Raw genomic sequence first — 19,323 nt, 5'->3', positions numbered from 1 at the left:
TGCTCGTAGTGAACTTAAATCACGCATGCGCGTAGCGATTTTTATATATATATATATATATATATATATATATATACTTAAGGTATAACTTAAGTAATTAATTAATAAAAAATTATATTTTTGAAATATGACTCTTTGTTATTCTCGGTAATCTAAACTTAACTATATAACAACTGAATGTTAATAATTAAGGTATAGAAAACACAAAACGATATATAACGTTGATTGAAACGTTATATTTTGACAGTTAAAAGTCTAAATGTTTATACACTTAGCACGTTTTGTTTAAACATACTTTATGGCAATACCAGTGAGAATTAGGGTTAAGAATAAATATAAGTCAGGAACTTAACTAAATGTTTTATTTTGGGTTATATTTTCAATTCCGACCGAATGTACGAAAGTATTATAAATAAAGTTAAATAACTTAAAACTGAAACTTAGATGAATCTATCTATCTCTGGACAAAGAAGGACTACGATAAAACGTATATATACTTGATAGTGTAAAGAAACCATAAATAAATATATATTACCTATATGTATGAATGTATATGTAGAGGTGCTTTCTTTCAGGTACGCGATACATCTACCTTATCTTCCAATCAATGATACTGTATGTTGTTGTGTTGCTAAGCAACATTATAGAAATAAGGAAAGCCCTGTGTTCTCAGTTACGGTGTTTACTACAAAAGTGTTTAAAAGTCTTAAATAGTCCATTATTTATGATATTGTTCATCTGGATATTGTAGGACCTGTGAAAGCTTCAATATCATGGTACTACTAATAATTTCGCCCCCCGCTAGTACAGCGGTATGTCTCCGGATGTGCAACGATAAAATCAGGGGTGCGATTCCTCTCGGTAGGCTGAGCAGGTAGCCCGATGTGGCTTTTCTATAAGAAAAACGCACACTAATAATTTTCCAAGTGAAGTAAAATGATTTCAGCTGTTTATCTGTTTCATTACTGTATGATTCCGTTCTTTTAGATGACATCTGTACATATGTTTGCGCAATTGTTTTACATTACTGAGGCACGATCGAAGATACGTTATCGTACGTTTTGGTCTACTATATTTTGTTCTGTGCTTGTGGAATTAAGGTCCTGATACTAACAGCCTGTCACTTTGATTGGTGTTTCTCAAATGAGTAACAATTTTGTTTGTTACTAGAAAAATTAAAATTGTATAAATTCTTGACATCAGCGGAAAATACGAACAGCGTGTTGAAGAGTCTGTGATTGTGCTGATTTGATATCAGACCATACGTTCTTAAATTCTGTGTTATATGCACATATATAAGTTTAGAAAACTATACTTAATTATATAGTTATACAAACTATATCACTATTGTTAAGATTAGCTCAAACATTATTACGTTACATTAACAACAGCAACACTAAAAACATATTAATATATTAGTAGCTGATATCTATTGAATAATTAATTATAAGAAATGGTGTAGTTGTAATCATTATCTGTTTATTTACTTACATCCAATAATTGCGAACAATTAACGGAACTGGTACGTAATGAAACTGGATTGGTTTTCCCAGCGCGTGACCAAACGGTTAGCGTGAGAATTTGCGAATTAGAAAATTCAATTCGCGAGATGTTTCAGAACACGCTCTACACATTCAGTATGGGTGTTATAACTGTAACTATCACCTCCGCTAGTTGGTTAATAGCAACCGCGTAATGGATACAGCTGACTGGTTGCCTTACCTCTCACCAGCAATTCAGAAACAGGGTTTGGTTTGTTTTGAATTTCGCGCACAGCTACAAGAGATATCTGCTCTAGCAAACCCTAATTTACCAGAGAAAGACTAGAAGGAGGGCAGCTTTTCACCACTACCCACTGACAACGCTTTGGGTATTCTTTTACTAATTAATAGCGGGATTGACTAACGACCCCATGATTGAAAGAGCGAACATGTTTGGTGTTATGTGAATTCGAACCCGCGATCCCCGGATTGCGAGTAAAGGGCTCTAACTACCGAGCCATGCCGGGCCAAAAAATATGAACGACCATGTCCGAAAGGTATGTGATCTAGTAGTTTAGTTTGTATAGTGTATAAGGTACGGTTCACGTTGACAGCATCCATATCAATGTCATCTTCTGCAGGTTAGTTATTTACATCTAGGTTTGGTATGGTTTGTTTTGAATTTCGCGCGAAGCTACACGAGGGCTATCTGCGCTAGCCGTCCCTAATTTATCAGTGTAAGACTAGAGAGAAGGCAGCTAGTCATCACCACCCACCTCCAACTCTTGGGCTACTTTTTTTACCAACGAATAGTGGGATTTACCATAACATAATAATGTCCCCATGGTTGAAAGGGCAAGCGTGTTTGATGTGAGGGATTCGAATCCACGATCCTCGAATTACGGTTCGAGTGCCTTATTCTCCTGGCCATGTAGGGCCATTTAAATCTAGAACTTGCTCCCTGGGGCGGAAATGTTTGTATTACACTGGTCTCTCGCCCTTCGTGGGCTAATCAGAAAGTCTCAGGGTTTATAATGTCAAAAGGTGGATTTTGATACCCGGTGGACACGGCAAGTATAATAACAAAAATGAAAAACAAACAAACACTTATCCTCTAACAATTGATTAAATATTTTTTTTAAATTTCAAAATGATAGGCCCTAGAAATTTCCCAGTTTGAATACTTGTAATGTTTTCCACATTTGAATTATTTCTAAAACATATATATATACATAGCAACTGGAAAATACAATTTGTCCATAGATTTAGATTGGATAGCTATTCATAATATTCTATTATACAGAAGGAACACTTAATTAAATTAATTAATTATGAAACTTCTTTCAGATAATACATACCTTAATAGCACACTAAAAAGATTCATTGATTAAATACAAAATCAAATAATTTATATCATTTAATAATAATAATAAAGGGTAAGAAAACCCTACAAATTTGTTGTAGGGGTAGGAAGAATAATTGGCTGTTTAAACCAGCACTAGAACCGAAACAAACCATCGAAATTTCGATGTGATGAAATATTTACCCAACTGTATTATTTAAATGGTACCTCATTAAATACTGCAGTTATTGAAACGATAACAGAGAGATAGAACATAAGTTATAAATAAGCCTCTCTCTCTCTCTCTCTTTTTATATATATATATATATATATATATAATCACAAAGAAAGATACAATTGACATGAGAACACAATTTCGCATTTTATGTCACAGGTTTGACAGTTTTGTAGCGACATCTGTCGATTCAGATGTGAACTAATTTATGTTAATAAAATCTTGACAGTATTAGTGATAAAGCGACCTCGTACATTTGAAAAAGATTAAGTATAGCCTTTCTTAGATAATATCAAAAACGTAATTTTAGAACTTCTCGTGCTATAAATTCTCGTGCTACAAATATCCCAAACGCTGTATGTATATCAAAAGCATAATCTCACATGTATTTTTATTGTTATATCACAGACGACAACTACCGCTTCTTAATTATCGAGGAAATACAAACAACGTTTTAAACCTGGCTATGATTGGTCCAGCTTTCAAATTCTCTACCAATAATAGTTCAGGGCTTATTAAACTCATGTACATCTGCAACTCTTTTTACTAAACTCACATAAAAGGCGTGACTGACAAAATATAAAACAGATTCTGTGAAAGAGTTTTCGTTTAAAAGGTCACTTTGGAAAACAAAATTAACCACGTCGACATCTGCTGAGGTATCTGAAAGTCTGCTGAGCAGATACTGAAAGAAACAACATTTTGTGCTCTATTTATATTTATTATCCACTTGGCTACATCTGTCATGAGGCGGATAGTGTCCTGTTTGTTTCTGCATTAAGATGTGAAACGAATTTATTATTCAGTTATACAGTACTAAATGTTTATATAAAGCGGAAAAAATATAAAGTTAAGCTGTTTTTAACACGTTATTAAGGGTTAAAAGAAAAAAATATAAAGAAATAGAAATAAGCGTGTCAATACAAAGAAATTATTATTAAAACAAAGTTGAACAGATTAAACAATTTACGACACACCCTTCGTACGGACAAGAAGGCTAGGCGTAAAACTCGGAGTTGAAACCACTTCTGCAAGTAAACCGGATAAAAATTCGGTTTTTGATTATATATACCAGAATAAATTATTTATACCAGTAGTATGGTATACGGATTGTTAGACCTTTATTTTGTAATCCATTATAGTAAAATTTGATAACGTTTTGAAAGCTCGAAAGAAACAATATTCAATATCTTGTTTTGAGGTCAAGTGATGTATCAGGTAATTGGCTCGTTAATTCAAACCATTACACAATAAGTGATATTTTTGTTTATAATTCGTTAAGTAATTGATAATTCCGAAAAGAAATGCAAATTTTGATTGGTTTGTTTGTTGAACTTTGGGGAAAGTCACTGAGGGCTAACTGTGTTTGTCTACAGTTCTTCATTTAGAAATGGTAGGCTAAGGGGAAGTCAACTAGTCAACACCAACCAACACCAAGACTTGACTTTTTACCAACAAAAAAGGGGATTGATCTTCACGTTATAATGCTCCGCGGTTTGAAAGGTAAGCATGATTAGTGACAATTTTTTTGAACCTGCAACCTGCAGATTTCTTATCAAGTGTCCTAACCACCAGTACATGCCAAGCCTATATTTAATATTTCGCTAGTATAACAGAACAGAAGTATTTAAAAGACACGCAGTATATTCGTAAAGGAACGCACTTTGAAATCAATGTTTAAAACACAAACGCCAGTTCATTCAATAAATGTAATCGAATTAAATAATTACGAGTCAAGGGCCTTAACCACCTGGCCATGCCGGGCCTACGGATAAGTTTAGGCGCTCGACTCGTAATCTGAGAGTTATGAGTTCGAAACCTCGTCGCGCCAAACATGCTCGCCCTTTCAGCCGTGGTGGCATCATAATGTGACGGTCAATCCCACTATTCGTTGGTAAAAGAGTAGCCCAAGAGTTGGCAGTAGGTGGTGATGACTAGCTACCTTCCTTCTAGGCTTACACTGCTAAATCAGGGACGGCTAGCGCAGATAGCTCTCGTGTAGCTTTGCGCGAAATTCAAAAACAAAACAAACCATTACTGTTCAGTAAGAGCGTTTTATTACGAAGTGCTCATGTCGTTTTCTTTAAATGATACCATGTATTTATCTTTGCTTATTGCTTAACACAAAGACACAAAATGGAAATTCTCTATTTGGCCTATCGCAGGAACTGAAACCCCAATTTTCAGCTTTATAAACCCTCAGACTTATCGTTGAGTCATCGATGGGCTTGAATGTATGACTCAGCAATTACATTATATTTAAAAACATGAAAAACGTTGGCAACCCATGCACTTACCAATGAAATACAAATAACAGCAAACAAACGGGAAATCTGATCAGGTATTAGACTTTATTTGTCCTTTATTAGAAATAAATCGATAACTGACTTCCTATTTTCCAAAAACTAAGAAAATGTCATTTTCTTAGATGAGCAAAATTTCAAGTTTAACTGGAAGTTTATAGAATTTGAGCATGTTTTAATAGATTGTTGAAATTATTTCCTTAAAACCAGTTATATGAAGACAAGCAGTTGTAAAGTACACGTTGTCTATTTAGCACAAAACTGAACGGCTTAGCTGATTAGTATCAAAGAAGAGTTGTACTGACAAAGGCAGAGAATGCTTTGTTTTTGTTTGTTTGTTTGTTTTTGAATTTCGCGCAAAGCTACACGAGGGCTATCTGCGTTAGCCGACCCTAATTTAGCAGTGTAAGACTAGAGGGAAGGCTACTAGTCATCACCACCCACCGCCAACTCTTGGGCTATTCTTTTACCAACAAATAGTGGGATTGACTGTCACATTATAACGCCCCCCACGGCTGAAAGGACGAGCATGTTTGGTGTGACGAGGATTCGAACCCGCGACCCTCAGATTACGAGTCGAACGCCTTAATCCACCTGGCCATGCCGGGCCGCAAACGGCTCAAACCGCAGTATATCGCTTCAATTGGTCGTGTACGGTCACAACTGGTTTCTTGGCCCGGCATGGCCAAGTGTGTTAAGGCGTTTGACTCGTAATCTGAGGATCGCGGGTTTGAATCCCGGTCGCACCAAACATGCTCGCCCTTTCAGCCGTGAGGGCGTTATAATGTGACGGTCAACCCCATTATTCGTTGGTAAAAGAGTAACCCAAGAGTTGGCGGTGGGTGGTGATGACTAGCTGCCTTCCCTCTAGTCTTACACTGCTAAATTAGGGACGGCTAGCACAGATAGCCCTCGAGTAGCTTTGTGCGAAATTCCAAAACAAACAAACAAACAAACACAACTGGTTTCGAAATCAGATTACACTTGTTCACAAGAGATATTCATTCACCATCGTGTGTTTATACATAAAATGCTGTTTTTTAAATACCATAGTGATATCTAACTCTTGGTAAAATAATTTTAATGTCTAGTGCAGGTGGTATTATTTTTAACGTCGATATTTAATGGTCAGAGACACTCAGCTCCAACAACATCACGTATGATGTAGCGATCAATTTCTGTTAACAAATCACTTTTATATTAATTTTTATTAAAGTTGCGGAACGAGCAATCTATCAGTCTGTCTTTTAATGGAAATAGGTTAGGATAATTATGTGAAAATGTTGAGTGTGTGGTTTTTTGACACTCTGAAAGCTGTGGTGAATAATATTACTGATTAAGTAACCAAATCAGATATTTGAAACATACCATGTCAGCCGTCTTGAGAATACACCTGACATTTCTTAAGTGTCTGTTTGTTTTAAGATGGAAGATCACTGCAGCCTAAGTCTGGGAAATCTTAATGAATGCAATTGGTGGATAGACAGTACGGCTTTTTGCTGCTGTTATAAAGACAAAGTTGGTGAGTTTTGAAATATTGTAAGTGGACTAAAGAGTCGTCAAATAAAGTGGAAATTACAGTTATTATCATTTGTTAAATAGATAGTAAGGACTGAACTAGTTCTCAGACTATTTTTTCCATATCACAGATTTAACGTATTTAAAAAAAAATAGATATTCGTAAAGACATGCCCTGTAACACCGAAAACCATTTACTATTTGCTATAATTTTTAGTTTGTAAAAAAACAATTTGAAGAAATGTGTTAACGCACTACATCAGAAATTGATGCGTTTGTTAACGCACTACATCAGAAATTGATGCGTTTGTTAACGCAATACATTAGAAATTGATGCGTTTGTTAACGCAATACATTAGAAATTGATGCGTTTGTTAACGCACTACATTAGAAATTGATGCGTTTGTTAACGCACTACATTAGAAATTGATGCGTTTGTTAACGCAATACATTACAAGTTAATGTGTTTGTTTATACTACGATATAATGATTTATTTTCGGAATTTTTCGCGTTAAGCTAGACAAGAACTACGTGTGATAGACGTTCGTAATGTTGAAGAAATAGATCAGTCGCTGCCAATTCTTAGACTACTCTGATTTAATAATGAGATTTAACTGTCACTCTAATCACGCACCTGAAAGCGCGGTTTGTTTGTAGTTAAGCACAAAAATATACAATGGAATATCCGTTGGACAAAACACGGGTATCGGAACCTGGTTTCTAGCATGACAAGTCCGCAGACATACCGCAATACCTCTCGAGTGAAGTGAAAACATGTGGAGACAGGACTTGAAAGAATAGCATTCCGAAATACAGCCTATTACGTAATGAGAAAAAAATATCACACGACAGAAAACAATACGTTCATTAGCATTGACCTCGTGTATTTTGTTGTCTGATAATACGTGATATGAAAGTCAAATCCTCCCTCCAACGCAGTGGTTAAGCGGTAAATCGGTTGGCTTAAAAAACTTAGAACATTTCGCAAAGTCCGAAAAACTGGAAAAACAGTTTGCTCTTAAACTGAACCATACGTTTAGTTCGAAATATCATTATGTTAGTTTTCGTTACGATACGTCGCCACTATGCTTTAAAACAAACAGAAAGTTTATAATCACCGACTCGATCAAACGCTCTTCAGAATAGAAGTACTGACTACGAGAGGGCGCCACATCTGAAAAGCTCTTGAGCCACATAAAGAATCTATGGGCTGTCGACGCAGTTTATTTAAGATCCAGCAGTAAGTCCACTAGTCAGTAGAACAGATGTATCTCATCAGTGGCAATAAGTTGTACTCGTTGTAAAGTTATTCACTTACGGTGTAGAGATTTACCTAAACACGATAAGAGCTTTCCCCATTTCTTAAAAATCCACCTGTCCGTAAAATAAACTTCCGTAACTTTGAAACACGAACTATGACCAGTTTTCTTTAACGTTTGATTGGCAGAAAGGTGAAAAAAAAAACACAAAAAAAATTAGACAGCGAGAATCTCCATACATCTGTTTGTATGGAAAATATTTAACTGTTGAATTTTTAAGCTTCTAGTATCGGTAATAATTACTTTGACCAGATATGTCTGTGTTGTTTAAACTTCATGTAGTCTTGTGTTTCGCGGTATTAACTGTAAAAACTAAAGGTGAAGGTATCAGGAGAGTATCTAACAATACCCTAAAGCACGTGGAAGTGTCCAGTTTGACCAATGGTCAATATAAACGTGAAGTTGACCACAATAAACGGCCTATCAATTTGTTAGTTCTCGTTCCAGAAAACCACAGCCTACCATACGCCCGTCATAAGATTCTTCCTTCCATTGAGTACGCCGTGAAATCCGTTCAGGACCAGGGCATCTTAGGAGATCGTACCATCAAAGTTTACGCCCGAGACACGAAATGCTCATCTACTTACGGCCCTTTGGCCGCATTCGACATGTATTACAGCCAACTCGTTGATGTTTTTCTCGGTCCACTCTGTCCGTACGCCCTGGCACCAGTGGCTCGATACACAGCGGTCTGGGAGATTCCGATACTGTCTGCCGGCGGACAGATCGACTCTTTTGACTACAAGGCCAAGTTCTATTCTTTATTGACTCGTATGAATGGTTCCTATTCTCAGATTGGGCACATTTTCCAGCAGATGTTGTTAAACTTTAGCTGGCGAATAGTGGCGTTTCTCTATCATAACTTTAAGGATCGTTCCCGCGGCAAGTCCAACTGTGCTTTTACTCTCGGTGCTGTCTCCCACGCTCTCAACAAGAAAGATTATTATGAACGGGATTTCGATGAAACGCTGCCTGAGGTTCCCTACCACCACCTGCTCCAAGATGTATCCGAACATGCTAGAGGTGAGTTTGTTTGTTTCGTTTGAGCGCAAAGTTACGCGATGGGAATCGAGCCTTGGATTTTAGCTTTTTAACTCCGCAAATTCACCACTGACCCACCGATGGAAGCTAGAGGCGAGTTTGTTTGTTCTGCTTTAGCGCAAAGCTACACACTGGGCTATATGCGCTTTACTCACCACAAGAAATCAAACTCCGGGTTTCAAAGTAGCAAATGTATAAACTCACCCATTTAGTTTTGTTTGGAAAAACGACATCGATAAAATTATATCACGAGTTTTCAAACTCTAGTGGGTAAAAGCTTTACAAAAATATTATCTATTTTAAATAAAAATAAACGAGTAGGTTTGTTTGTTTGTTTTTGAATTTCGCACAAAGCTGCTCGAGGACTATCTGTGCTATCCCTCCCTAATTTAGCAGTGTAAGACTAGAGGGAAGACAGCTAGTCATCACCACCCACCGCCAATTCTTGGGCTACTCTTTTACCAACGAATAGTGGGATTGACCGTCACATTATAACGCCCCCACAGCTGAAAGGGCGAGCATGTTTGGAGTGACCGGGATGCGAACCCACGACCCTCAGATTACGAGTCGCACGCCTTAACACGCTTGGCCATGCCGGGCCAAAGGAGTAGGTCAAAAGCCAACAGTTTGTCTTAAAAACACAAAATTTGTGTGTGCGTGCGTGTGTGTGTAAATATTTAATAATTATCAGGCTACCCAAATAAATTAGCACTTTTCTAAGTTTTATTTTACTAGTGCGATTTAATTCTTGTGCTTTTGTTTTTTTTTTCTTTTCAACCATGTCCTTGGTTTAGAAACATGAAACCATAACAATAACCAATGTACCACTTGTTGAGGAAAAATCTTAGTATTATATCATTGCATTGAACAAACCATATTCTATTATTATGTTACATAAAGTTTGTTAACTACAATAACATTTATTCAGAAACAATTATATATTATTGTTCATTTTAAATGTCACGTTGTAGTTTTGTTTATTTGTTTTAGAATTTGACGCAAAGCTACACGAGGGCTGTCTGCGCTAGCCGTCCCTAATTTAGCAGTGCAAGACTGAAAGGAAAGGCAGATAGTCATCACCACCCACCGCTAACTCTTGGGTTACTCGTTTACTAGCGAATACTGGAATTGACCGCACATTATAACGCCCTCACGGCTGAAAGGGCGAGCATGTTTGGTGGGACGGGGATTCGAACTCGGATCCTCAGATTACGAGTCCAATGCCTTAACTACCTTGCCATGCCAGGCCTGTTTGTTTGGAATTAAACACAAAGCTTCCACAATAGGCTATCTGTGCTCTGCCCAACACAGGTATCGAAACCCGGCTTCCAGCGTTGTAAGTCCTCAGACATATCGCAGTGCCACTGGGAGGATATGATTTAGTATGGCTAGCATTTGTTATGATTTAATTAAGTTATGGTATCTATATAAATATAATAATACAGTTTATTGTATGTCCATGAAACTATTTTGTCACAGAGGTTTATTAGGTCCACTCGGGGGTACATACAAATTTTCAGTTTTGAATTTTGCATTTTGCAGTTTTTATGGGTTTTTTTTTTTTTAGGTTTTACCATATCGATGGTTTTTCAACGAATGCGGTATGAATGAAGTGATAGATACAAAGTTACCATTTCACATCTTGTGTTTTGCAGTTTTTATGGGCGTGTTTTTATAACTACGTATAAAGGAAGCAACTTTTCATGTCTTAAGATCATCTTTCATTAATCATGAAGTTATATAACTTTTCTCCAGGGGAAATGTACTCCAGTTGTTTAAGAAATACATTTCTTACATAAATATGATTATAATAATTGTGACATGATAAACAAATGGGATTTTAACAATGTTTTTCAATTTTTGTTTTGTTTTTGTTTAACATTTTCGTGCAAAACTAAAGAGAAGACAATCTACACACAGACTTCTTAATGTTGAAGTGACAGACGATAGGGAAAGCAGCTAGCCTACAGGAACCAACACTAATTCTTTATTATTATTTTTTTTGCCTCTCGATTCCTTCAAGGAACATAGGGCAGCAATCACTTGCGGATTCATTAACAACTTTAAAGTACAGAGCTTGACCTTGCGCTAACAGGTCGCGAACCATAAATCCTCGAAATCGCAATTCGGATACATTGGTTGCACACGCTTACATAAGCTGAAAAAAATATTAAAGTTTTTTTTTTTAATGGCGGCATCTATCGGCTTAAACTTTTAATACTACATACGCAATGTTTTACTGAATGGTTTTAACGTTACTGGTAAGTTGACCTGAGAGAAATATTTCTGAAAAAGCACAATATTTATTCGAAAACTCTTCCCTCTTCTGATTTCAAATTAGATACAAAATATTTACAAATTAAACTCACAACGACGATCTTTTGAAGAAGCGGCGCCAAGTTGGTAACTCGTTAGTAAAAATTTAAAGCGAAATAAAAGTACAGCTTATTGTTTATCATACTCGCTTTACATTTTGTGTTTGCTTAATATATATCCCAAAAGAGGGCAAACTTAGCGCTTTTGTGAATGATTAGAACAACAAGTGCTAATTCCTTAACTACAGATTCCTATTAATTTACTAGAATCACATCATTAGATTATTTGCTTTTGATGAGCATGGCCTAATGCTTCCTGATGACGGGCTGCAGATCCAAAGGATCACGAGGGCGAGCCTGGAGCACGTCACTTGGTACGCCTTACTATTTCAAATGTGTTCGCATTATGAGAATAACAGTCAATTCCCCTATTCAACTAAGACTAACTGGGTAAGCGGTATCCATTGACGACTACTCTTTCTCTCTGGTTAGCGGTTCCAACCTAGCAATTACTATGTCCAAATTTTTGGATTTCTGACGTGGTGATTTAACCACGTGGTTGCACCAGATGCTATTCGGGTTGAAATATTAATATTTTTAATACTATAGAAACTCAAAATCAGACTTGCACGTGTTTCTTGTTTCAAGTGTGACGTCAGTAATTATATAAACGCCCTCTTCTTCTAATGCCAGGATTTATTTGCCAGGCTTCAACTGATTGATTAGATGAAAGGAATTCATAGTAAAGTATGATGCTTCGCAGAACTTCAAGATGTTAGTAATATATCACAAGTTTCTTCTGTTTGTGTGTTCAGTATGCATACTGAAGTTCTGATAAACATATTGAACCATCACTGAACGTGCTCTCTCTTTCAGTCGTGAAGGCACTATTATGTAACAGCCATTCTTACTAGTTACTCGTAATAAGGAGCTCAAGGGTTGGCGATGGGTGACTAGCTGCCTTCCCGCTTATTTATCACTTCAAAATTAGAGACGGCTTGTGTAGGTAGCCTTCGGGTAGCTATGCGCGAAATTCGACAAAAAGGCTTACGAAATAGGACTTACAACATAACAGATTTCTGACACTTGTTATCCATACCTGTAAATCATAAAAAAATAACAAAACTACGTAAATAAATTAGTATATATGTAAAAAAATTGCTCAGAAATATGAAAACTGGACCAAATGGTTAGTGCACTGGACTTTGGATCGCTTCCTGTTACCGCAAAATTAAAAAAAAAATCCTACTCCGTACTTTGGGGCGGTGGATGCATTATAAGAGTTAGGGTCAAATCCTATTATTTCATAAAGAGGAGTTCTAGAGTTGGCGGTGGGTGATGTTGACTAACTTCATACTTTCTAGTCTGTCACTGCAAAATGAGGAATGCCTAACACAGATATCACTTGCGTGTTTAACACGAAATTCAACAACAAAAGTGAAGAAATCTTGAAGGAAAATATTATGAACTATTTCACACGAGTTTAAATGAGACACTGTTGCTATGCACAAAGATTATAAGTTACTCAAACCCTTAAACCAAACGGTTTACATCTATGGAGTTTACATATATACATCTATGGAGTCAAGTGGCACAGTTAAGACTAAATTATGACACGTTTCTCAGACATGGAAAGTTCTTAGAATGACTTTAAATATATGTCTGGCATTTTCTCGATTGGTTAAATATCACAGTCAAACACGTAATGAGTAAAATACGTTGTACACAAAAACAGTGCTTATTATTTGAATTTAAAATAAAATTTTCTCAAAGCAGAATTGAGGTGCCACGGAAAATTTCTTGGTGTTAATAACTAGAGACAAAACACATCAAGACGAAATAAGTGGAAAGTGCAAACTGACCAGTTTGTTATACCTCAAGAGGCAACATATCCAGTGGTTCTTCAACTTATTAAACAACACCTAAATTCTCTGCCACAAAGAACATTCAACACGAAGATAAACGAGTCTTTGTTTGTTTTTGAAATTCGTGCACAGCTACACGAGGGCAATCTGCGCTAGCCGTCCCCAATTTAGCAGTGTAAGACTAGAGGGAAGGCAGATAGTTATTACTGCCCACCGCCAACTCTTGGGTTACTCTTTTACCAACGAATAGTGGGAATTTTCCGTCACATTATAACGCTCCCATGCCTGAAAGGGCGAGCATGTTTGGTGCGATGGGGATTCGAACCCGCGACCCTCGGATTACGAGTCGAGTACCTTAACAACTGGCTTTGCCGGACCCAGCAAAGATAAAGGAATGGAAAACAAACGGACGATCACGTTGACGGTAAATCGAAGATGTTCTCAGCGCCCTCGAAACATGGCGATACAAGAGATGAATAAGCGAGAAATAGTACATTCTCTGAGTGTTCGCCGTGAGCGTTGCAAGGCATGGGAGGAAGACGACATGAATGAATGAAACGTTGAAGAAAACGTTATTGTGTTCCTATTGCATCTGATATACACATTGAAAATATTTTAATGGAATGGCTTATATGAGTACCGCACATGTTTGAATAGATCAACTAACGTACATAGCATTCGTAAATCGATTATTGAATACGTTGTAAGTATAGGACGATGAATGTATTAAAAGAACAGGTTTTAATAGAGTGACTGTTATTTCCAATGTGAGTATTTTGTTTTTTGAATTTCGCGCAAAGCTACACGAGGACTAGCTGCGCTAGCCATCCCTAATTTAGCAGTGTAAGACTAGAGGGAAGGCAGCTAGTCATCACCACCCACCGTCAACTTTTGGGCTACTCTTTTACTAACGAATAATGGGATTGACCGTCACATTATAACGCCTCCATAGCTGAAAGGGCGAGCATGTTTGGTGCGACGGGGAGTCGAACGTTTTAACCCAACTGGCCATGCCGGGCCGTTACCTTTGTTAGCTGAACGTATTTATTTTATGGATAAGCTGAAGTTATGGCTTCATTTAAACTTCGAAGATGCTCACAATACCTCGTTAGTGACGATGGAGAGGCCCGGCATGGCCAAGTGTGTTAAAACGTTTGACTCGTAATCTGAGGATCGCGGGTTCGAATCCCGGTCGCACCAAACATGCTCGCCCTTTCAGCCGTGAGGGCGTTATAATGTGACGGTCAACCCCATTATTCGTTGGTAAAAGAGTAGCCCAAGAGTTGGCAGTGGGTGGTGATGACTAGCTGCCTTCTCTCTAGTCTTACACTGCTAAATTAGGGACGGGTAGCGCAGGTAGCCCTCGAGTAGCTTTGCGCGAAATTCAAAATCAAACAAACAAACAGTGACGATGGATGACTGTCACTAAGGCAATAAAGTAAATTAAGTGATTATTCCAACAACCCACAATCAGGGGTATTGATTTAGATTTATTAAAGTTACAGTAGTTTAATTTGTAAGCACACTTCGTTTCAGTTGAAAACAACTGAAGAATAGAATACGATTAATCGAAGGTTCTGCTGGAGAAAGACATTTGTTTAGGTAATTAACACCACACAGCGCTGTAATCACATTTCATATTTGGCTTGAGGCTTCGAGCAATATTTCTCGCCATGGGTTGATTTAATTTTCTTACGTATTTACATTGTCGGAAATGCTTAGTAAGATTTATGTAGATATTGGATTTAGATATTCCTTAAAAAAAATTTAAGGAAATCAGAGATACGGATGAAAACAGAGGTTGTTATAATGAAAATATTTTGGTGTCTGAACGTGTAGTTACACTCCTGTCTCCAAATCTCTGTCATATTTCGTTTTGTGAACATGCATCTGACAACTGCCCTGCAACGTAACTCATATAATAAACATATTATGTTACGTATTATAATCTATCTCTGATGAGTTTCCGATTTATTTTCTTACGTATTAAGATTTGGACTTAGAAGGTTGTTAAATGTCAATACCTATAATTTTTTTATGATATTTGTCCACAATATTTGATACACACAGTTTTTTTTCCTAACACAAATATATTTTAATATGCAAAGAACGACACAACTTGTAATGAAGGTTACTACAAACTGTTATTGAAAACAATGATTTATAGACAAAAGTTCTACAAACTTACAAACGATACTGAGTCTTCTTTCTGGTTTGGAACTGAACATTTTATCGACGGTTCATAATGAGCGAATTAATTGTGAGTTGGTATTACACTTCGCTCAACGCAGTGGTTCCCCAACTGTGTGCCGCGCCGCCTCAGGACGCCGCGGGTTATTTCAAAAGTTGAGGGAAACACAGCGATATTGGCATCTGTCGGACACCATGCGAACTACAAGCTCGAGGCAGTTCACAGTTTTAACACTAGATCGCGCTACATACCTTTCGATGACGTTGTCGAATGTTTGAGATGTGATTTTGTTTACTTGTACTTTTGGCTACGCCAGTAACTTCTCGAAGTTTTTCGTTTCTAATATTTTGTATATAAATGCCTGTCAACTCTCCGGGTATGTCAGTAATCGAAATAACTGAAGGTCTGGCGAAGTTCAATGAATTATTTTGTTGATTTTTAGTCCTTGTACATAAAAATAAAAAAATTTTGAACATTAATAAGAAGAGTGGGAGTGAAGAAAATGATGGCGAAGCACAGACCAGTGGCAAAGTTGTGAAGAAACGTAAATATCGGAAATATGATGATAGTTATCTAGATTTTGGTTTTTCTTCAATAGATGTCAATCATGAAGAGTGTCCACACTGTGCATTATGTCTAAAAGTTTCAGGTCCAGAGTGCATGCTTCCAACTAAACTAAAACGCTACTTAGAGACTAATCATCTTAACATGGCTAGTAGATCCTGTGATTATTTTACCGGAAAGTTAAAAAAAATTGAAAGAACAAAAAGGTACATTTTTGAAACAAGCATTGATACTAAGCAATATTTTGCTAGCATCCTACAAGGTGGCATATAGAGTCGCGAAATGTATAAAGCTTCACACCATCGCAGAAGAACTGATTTTACCGGCTTCAGTGGATATGATGAACATTATGGTTGGTGAATCTACGGAAAGACTGCTTTCAAAGGTGCCTTTATCCAACAATACTATCAGTTATAGAATCCAACACATGGCCGAAGATCTCAACGATCAGATAATTGAAAAAATGAAAGGGAAGGAATTCAGGTTACAGTTAGATGAAGCAAGGGATAACAACAAGATGCTAATTTGATTTGTTACACCAGCTAGATGAGGCAACAAATAATAACAAGGATGCTCATTTGATTTGCTACATATGGTTCGTGGATGGTGGCAAAATTGTGGAAGACCTTTTCTTTTGTAAAAGTATCACGACACGTACAAAGACTCAAGACATTTTTTGAGATTCTTACCAGTTTTATGTGTGAAAACAACTTAGACTGGATGAAGTGCGTTGGCGTTTGTACCGGTGGTGGTCGCTCTATGTCCGGCTGTTATGGAGGATTGCAGACACTCATACGAAGCAAAGCTCTTGATGCGCTGTGGACCCACTGCATAATCCACAGGGAAGCCATTGCGTCAAAGCACATGTGTTTTCCACTGAACCTAGTCCTGGAAAACGTGTTGAAAGTGATGAACTTTATAAAAACTCAGCCACAAAAGGCGAGGGTTTTTGAAAAAAACACTGTGTGGTGGATATGTGGTCTGAGCACACATCTTTGTTGTACTACAGTAGCTCGCGATGGCTCTCGCGTTGGAATGTACTGACCCGTGTGTTCGAATTACGACAGGAACTCTACTCTTATCTCAAAAAAGAAGAATACGAGTGTGCTAAAAGCTTATTGGATACTGATTTTTTTTGTCAAAACTAACATATCTGTGCGATCTCTTCGAAAATTAAATGCATCGAATCTCTCTTTGCAGGGAAGCAACACGCACATTCTGAAACTCGCAGAGAATGTTTCAGCCTTTAGAAAAACGTTACTGTTATGGAGAAGAAAAATAAATGAAGGTGGTGACAAAGACTGTTTCCCCTGCTGCAACAGTTTGTTACATCCAATGAACTTGATTTGACCCACGAACTAAAATCGGTTTCTGAGGAGCACCTGACATAGTTCAGTGACTGGTTTGAAAATTACTTTCTAGAAGATATGGAGAAATTTGCATGGATTCAAGACACATTCAGAGCTAAAGCCCCATCTGAATCTACCTCTGCAGAAGAAGAAAATCTTAATGAGCTGTCTTGGTTTTGGTTTGGTTTGTTTTGAATTTCGCTCAAAGCTACACTAGGGCTACCTTAATTTAGTAGTGTAAGACTAAACAAAAGGCAGCTAGTCATCTCCACTCACCGCCAACACTTGAGCTACTCTTTTACCAACGAATACTGGAATTGTTTTAAAATCAATATGGAACAGGAAATGATGGTGGCGGTGTCCAATATGATTCCAAGGTTTAAGAAGCTGTACAGTGCCCAACAGGCGCACATATTCCATGAGTAATTGTGGTTATTTAAAAAATGAAGTAAAAATGTTTTTACTTTCAGTTTGCGCGTATTCTTTCAAACGACTACTAAGTTGTTAGGACATAAATAATTATTAAGTTGTTTGGACCTAATACTTAATAAACGAGAATGTTAGGTTTTTATTTTTGCCAAGGGGCGCCGTGAAAAAATTGCTGAGACACTAAGGGCGCCGTGAACCGAGAAAGTTTGGAATACGCTGGCTTAAAGGCTAGCTAGCTAACTTTCTATTCTTGACTGGTCTTACACCGCTTACAAATTGACTTTTCTCTGGCGAAGATGTCTAATATTCTCGTAAAAATACTATCGTTCAAAGTTAATTCACTGAAGGTAAACGGTTGGTAATGTTCGAATATTTGTACTTTCACAATTAATAAGTGCTAATCACAGTTATAACTTTCGAGGCTTCTGGTATACTAACTGCAGCAAACCAACAACATTAAACTGCCTCTTCGCGCATTGACTTATAAACTTTAAGTCGAGGTTTTTCGAGATTTTAGTTGGCAATAATACTGACGTCCATTAGTAATTTACATGCATATCTAGTAACTTGTTGGTTCTTATTCTCATAATCTTCTAAAATGTAGAGAATAGGCAGAACTTTCACAATACACATTTAACAATATAAGTTACTTGCATTTATAAATATATATTTAACTAAAACAAACATAGAAAAATATATAATAGAAAATCTGTTAAGATTGCCTACAGTTGCCTGGAACATGTGAAGTGTTTTTGTCTCGCTAATTTTTGTTCACGGATTTTTATCTGATACAAGACATCTAATTTTGCTTATCTCGGCTGGGTACGACTTGTTGAAAGTCTCTTTCTAAATTTTCCTGATACCCTAGGTTAATCCACATTATTTTTTTATCGAACGCCAGTAAGTGTAAAGGATATTTCGACATGATCTGAACACGTCTTTATGAACTAAGTGTAAGGATATTTTGCGTCCTAAAGGACTGTTGCACACCTATTCCGTCGGTTTCTTCATACTCTCTGCAAAAGACTAAAAGTAGTTTTGATACATGCTGTTCTGCTGCAACTTTACAGTGGTCGTCGTTTTGCTGATTTACGTATTACAAACAGTCTTAAAATAACGCGCTCAGTCTTCCGCGCAGTTTAGCATACTTATGCTAACTTCTCTGATTAGTTTAGTAGAATTATGTTAACTACTCTGATCAGTTTAATAGAGTTATGTGAACTATTCTGATTATCTTAGTAGAATTATGTTAACTGCACTGATCAGTTTAGTAGAACTGTGTTAACTACACTGATCAGTTTAGTAGAATTATGTTAATTACACTGACCAGTTTGTAGAGTTATGTTAATTAATACGATCAGTTCAGTAGA

At 37.0% G+C, this 19,323-nt stretch overlaps 1 protein-coding gene across 1 annotated transcript in view; it reads left to right on the top strand.

Annotated features, from left to right (window-relative positions):
* The first annotated feature begins 6,890 nt into the window (after positions 1 to 6,890).
* LOC143224824 (atrial natriuretic peptide receptor 1-like) overlaps positions 6,891 to 19,323 on the top strand; it is a 167,780-nt gene continuing 155,347 nt past the window's right edge. Inside the window, exon 1 of the mRNA XM_076453166.1 lies at positions 6,891 to 9,222. Within this exon, the coding sequence (XP_076309281.1) occupies positions 8,454 to 9,222 (769 nt within the window). The 5' untranslated portion in view covers positions 6,891 to 8,453. The remainder of the gene's footprint in view (positions 9,223 to 19,323) is intronic.

The sequence above is a fragment of the Tachypleus tridentatus genome, chromosome 9, assembly GCF_004210375.1.
Source record: "Tachypleus tridentatus isolate NWPU-2018 chromosome 9, ASM421037v1, whole genome shotgun sequence".
NCBI lineage: Eukaryota > Metazoa > Arthropoda > Merostomata > Xiphosura > Limulidae > Tachypleus > Tachypleus tridentatus.
The sequence above is the reverse complement of the archived record's forward strand: the minus strand, read 5'-3'. Positions and strand labels throughout refer to the sequence as shown.